Genomic DNA, 5,756 nt, shown 5'->3' with positions numbered 1-5,756 from the left:
CCACTAATTTGTTAAAGTTTCCTTACTGTGGAAACATGATTTTAGTTTAGTAAATTTTTATGATTTTGAATTTACTTTTTTAATTATAAGCTAACAGTTTAGGAAAAGAACTTAAATTCGACACAAGGTAATACTTTTGATTTTTTGGAAACATTAAAAAACTAGTTAATGCTATTCGTGACGTTACAGCTACTCATATTAGGCTAAGTGAATAAAAATGAGCAATTGCTCTTTTTACTCAAGTAACGATCACTTTACTAATAAAAACTTCAGCAGTTTTCTTCATATTTTTATTCACGTAAAGTTTAGCAATTTTTTTTAATAGCTGTAGTTTGACTTCTATTATAATTTGTATATTTAGCAGCTGTACTTTTGGCTTCTATTACACGATTTGTCATTTTGATTACTGTACTTATGGCTTCTATTATGTGATTTGTACTTTAGATGGTTGAACTTTTGGCTTTATTATGCTTTTTGTACTTTTTAATAGCTGTACTTTTGACTTCTAAAGTAGGATGTGTATTTTTAATAGCTGTACTATTAACTTTTATTACATGATTTGCACTTTTGATGGTGTATTTTTGGCTATTGCATAGTTTGCTCTTTTGATAGCTGTACTTTAATAGATGTTCTTTTGACATCCATTACGTGATTTGTACATTAGATATCTGCTTTAAATTGCAGTATATAAAATAGCGAAAAGCTATGTCTTTCATTAGCAAAATAGAACATGTCATGTGAGATTTAACTCTCACTATACGTTTGGTTGTACTGTTGATATACGACAGAATTTTTTCTTTAGTCTTCAACAATTTTGCTTAAGTTTTTATTCACTTAAAGCTGAGCAATTACTGAGTAAAACAATTGCTTATTTTTATTGACCCAGCCTTTAGAAAATATTAATTTTTGTTATATTCATAGTAAGGGATTTGGTTTTTATGGCTTATTTGCAGAGTAAGGTTATTCGTTTTTTTTTTAACAAAGATTTAAAAAAGCTTCTGCCTTATATCAACAGTTCAATCAAAGGTATAGTTTGAGATATCCCTTTCATCTATTTTATATCTCCAATCATTTATTCTATCTCTGAAAAAAAAAGTCTCTTCTTGAAGTCAAAAGAACACAAACTACAATTACGGCAACCGTTTATAATTTGAAATCGAGGCGTACTTTAGACTTCTACTATATCTCGCTAACCGATATAAACATAGCGTGCATTTGCGGATTTGAAAGTTTATGGCAAACGACATTGTGCTTTGAAAGTATGAATAATAACTTTAACTTAACAAACAGCAACATGGTTTATCATTATCATAAACTGGTAATTTAGTTTTCCATTATGTCAAGGCAGAGTCGGTAAGAAGGTGGTTGCTAAGGAAGTTGCTTTGTTCAAAAAATTTTTAGTGTTTCAAAAAGCTGCTTTAGATCACAATTTATGTTATTAATATTAAAAAATAGTTTTAAAAATGTGTTCCTCATAAAATTTTACATCAAAAATGATAATATAAATTTTTTTGATTTTTTTCAAAATTTCAGGTTATGCACATTTTAATATAAATATTAAAATGGAAAATCCGAATACGTAAGAAGAATTACTCAATTTCTCATCGAGGAATGAATAACATTTTAAGAAATGATTGTCATAGATTTTTCGGCCATGTTAGACAAAAGGCAGTTAAAGAAATTAGCAGAGAAAGTTTGTAATAAAACTTATTTTGAAAGTAAAACTAATTTACTGATTTATATAAATCGTATACTTTATGTGATTGTATTGTAAAGTTGTCATTTTTATGAATGGATTAAAAAACTATTTAAAAGAATTAAATAATTTAACAACGACATTAAAATACTCTTAAAAGGGCTAAAAAGCCTTAAAAACTCTGTATCATCTAACTTTAGTAAAACCTACAACTTGATCGTGGGCAATATTTTGTTGGTTTAATTTACAATAATAATAACGTGAGCTTTTTTTGCCTTTTATGAGATAAACTGCAACTTTTTTAGGTAAATATTTTAAAATTAATTAGTACAAATAATAATAAAAGTAGTTGAAAACAATAACACTATATTATGTACTTTATCCGATGTGCGGGTTTTCTTAGATAAAAAGACATGGTTGTCGCTATACCAGAGCCCGAACCACAGTTTTCACTACTTTCAAAAAACTTTTCATGAAATTTGAATTCTCTCAAAAATTTGAATCTTAATATTTCAGAAAATCATGGTTAAAATACTTTCTTCCCACCCGAATGGTTGGTGGGCTGTTATGTGGGTTTCTCTTATTTCCAAGCTCAAATTACTGCAATTTTTTGTAACAAATCTGTATTTGACATTAGTATTAAAAATAAAAATGTTATAAAATACGATTATATAACACACATTACAAAATTCAACTAAGTACGCATATGAAATACGATAAATAATTAAAACTTGTTCAGTTTTTGGGAAATTCTAAGAAACAAACCAATATAAATAATGAAAAAGGATTTACAAGAATATCTAGTTTCAACGACACGAAGGAAAACTACGCATTAAAAATTCGTTTCTTCTCAGTAAGTTTTTTTACGTGAATGAAGGTGGTTTCCTAGTTACCTGGGAACATTTCTAAGAAAATTTAACCGGTAATTCCCTTCATTCATTAATATTATATAAAAAGTGAAAAAAACGAAAAGAAATGAAAAAGATTAAAAAATTTATTGCTGGGTGCAGTCTGCAACATAAAAAACAAGACAGCAATGCTTATAAAGCTTCTTTTAGGTAAAATGATATAAAAATACATATCTCATGTGTAATAAAACTGAAAACTTTAGTTTTGTTATATATATATATATATACATGTATATATATATATATATATATACATGTATATATATATATATATATATATATATATATATATATATATATATATATATATATATATATATATATATATATATATATATATATATATATATATATATATATATATATATATATACATATATATATATATATATATATATATATATATATATATATATATATATATATATATATATATATATATATATATATATATATATATATATATCTAATAACTTTTAGCAACATTGGTTATAATACTTGTAAAGGCAAAATCAAAAATGCTGGATCAAAGTAAAGGTACGCTTTCTACAAACCCACTGAATTCCAAAATTATTCCGAAATGCGAAAAAAAATCGTGCACGGAGGCTTTGAAGAAATTCCATAGTTTAACAGAAGATTTGATTATGGATAGGTATTATTTTGTGGCTGTTCATCGTCTAAAATGCTTATTGGTAAGTTTTTCAAAATTTCAGAATACATTTCCTCATATTCTTTTTAAAACTTTTCCATTTAGAACCTATTTTCTTTTAGGTTTTACGGCTAACTAAACACGACTCGACCTTAAATGATTCTGCTTGTTCTTACCACACTACAGAAGGTTTCATTAAAAGTCCAAATGTTAAATCGCTGACTTCGGTAAGAACTTTTGCTCCATTATCATAGGTGCTAATGGATACCTTTTTAAGTTGTATTGAAATGCAATAAGTATACATGAACAGAGCAGAACGGGGCTAATTGAGAAATTTTTCAATAAACCTAAGATTGCCTTAAGTTTACCGAGCTGCTCAACCTGCCCCCAAAGAGGTAAACTTAGCAAATGAGTTGAACAAGTTCAGCAATCGACAAATAAATCAATAAGCATGGTATGGAATTTAGATAAATCATCAAAAAACTATTGATATTATTATAACTATAACAGTAAGCGTGTTTTTAACTTTATTTTACACACTTTAGTGACGTAAGTAAGAGAAGAGAAAAAATTAAATAGTAAGAAAGTTATTGAATTATTTTGATACAACAATTGCTAATTTAAAAACATTATATATAATGTACAGCAATATTTTTTTTTATCAGAGGTATTTTTTGCGTTTAACAGTTTTATTCGTTTTTTTCAAAGTTGCTCAACTTACCTCAATTAATTTTGGTCCAAAACAGAAAAAGTACCCGAACATCTTACTCGACTGCAATTTAGTAACCTTTATTATTTTTATTTTTTTGTTTTTTTATTTTTTTGTTGCAAATTGCGTTACCATTCTATTTCTTTAATTTCTTCATTAGATATTTTGTCATGCAATGCTTATTTTTCAATATGTCTAACTTGTTCCTATGCTCAATTAGCCACGTTCTACCTTTAACTATAATGCTTGCCAAAATATCTGTATTCTTAAGACTTATTTATTTGTATGAACTATTATTTTTGAAAAGTTTTATTAAACAGTTTTTCTTCCTGTGATATTTTTAAAACCTCAAAATTTAAAATCCCAATTTTATACTGGAACTATTTATATCTAATAATCATTTAAACCAGTTAAAAATCATTTGAATAAAGTTAAAAATATCTAAATAGCAGAAACACGACTTTTTAGGATATTTCCGCTCTTCGACTATATGAAAACTTATTAGATAAGATTCTTGGAGAGTTATATATTGTAATGAAACATGAAGCAAGTATTGAATCTGGTCAAAATTTTATGGTGACGATGTTACAAATATGCAACAGCGTAAAATCGCTTTACATGCGAATTAAAAGTATCGTAGAGGTTTGTAAATATTAAACAAATAACATAGTGTTTAAAACTTGTTAACAAAATTTTCAGCAGTTTTATGTTTGCATTAACTTACAAAAGTAAATGAGCTACCGGTCTCATTTAGCCAAAAGCTGGATATAAATCCACTCCATGTCTTTATTTATGATGAAGAGGCAAAAATTAAAATACGATATGCTTTTAATTTAGATATTTTCGGAATGTAACTGCGAAGTACTCAATGAAACTAAGGAACTGTATATTCAAAGCTACGATGTCTTGACAAAAAAATACAATCACTCTAAAAGCATGTTGATCATTCTCAAACAATTAGAAGTTTTAAAAAGATTTTTAAGGAAGATTTTTGGGAAAGAAAAAGTATGTCTTATGCGACACTTTTAACTTCAATTAAATAACATTATTTGGTGCCGTAAAATGAGGTGAGTTTGGCCTAATTTAAAATCTTTTTTTTTTTTTAAATTTTTTCATAAATGGTTAATATGTTTTATTAAATTGCATTAGATGTGCATGATGTCGAAGAATTAAATAATCTAATTAAAATAGTTAAAATGAAAAACAAAAAAATTATACCTTTCACATTTTTTTTTAATTTTAAGGATGAGTCAAGTCACCCCTATACTGGTGGTGACTTTGGCCATTAAACTGGCCTAAAACTGGCCTAAAAGCAAATTATAATTAATAATTAATCAATTCATATTTTACATATTCACAAATACATTGATATTAGGTGATATGTTTTTAAGGCAATACAATATTAAAAGCAACAGCTTGAAACTAACTTACAAATTTATTCAAAATATAAATCACAAAAAAACCTTATTAATATTTAAAACTCAAAAAACTATGCATCAAGCATCAAACTAACAGCGCTAGAGTTATTTAATAGATTATTTGTAATTATTTGTTGTTCAAGAGTGAATACCTTGGTTTTTTTACAACAGCCAACAGTTTTTCTTTGTCGTATTTGTATTTATAGCTGCTTGCATATTAACTACATCAATTGATGATACACTTTTTCCTGGGACAACGGAGACTTTATGTTGCTTTTTATTAGGGGTCTATAATCATCACCTGTAGCTTCAACTAAATGTTGTGTGAAAGAACCACTGACAAAAGAACCTATTTCTACAGTGACATCCTCATTTA

The 5,756-nt window shown here is 26.6% G+C and overlaps 1 protein-coding gene across 1 annotated transcript; it reads left to right on the top strand.

Moving 5' to 3' along the window:
- The first annotated feature begins 2,644 nt into the window (after positions 1-2,644).
- Positions 2,645-5,251, top strand: LOC136083293 (uncharacterized). Its single transcript, XM_065802695.1, has 6 exons — positions 2,645-2,754; positions 3,085-3,296; positions 3,376-3,480; positions 4,431-4,604; positions 4,800-4,967; positions 5,207-5,251. The coding sequence occupies exons 1-6, from the start codon at positions 2,733-2,735 to the stop codon at positions 5,249-5,251; spliced, it is 726 nt and encodes a 241-aa protein (XP_065658767.1). The 5' UTR covers positions 2,645-2,732.
- The last annotated feature ends 505 nt before the right edge of the window (positions 5,252-5,756 follow it).

Source organism: Hydra vulgaris, chromosome 08, assembly GCF_038396675.1.
Source record: "Hydra vulgaris chromosome 08, alternate assembly HydraT2T_AEP".
Taxonomy (NCBI): Eukaryota; Metazoa; Cnidaria; class Hydrozoa; order Anthoathecata; family Hydridae; genus Hydra; species Hydra vulgaris.
Note: the sequence above shows the minus strand (reverse complement) of the source record. Positions and strands in the feature narration are given on the sequence as shown.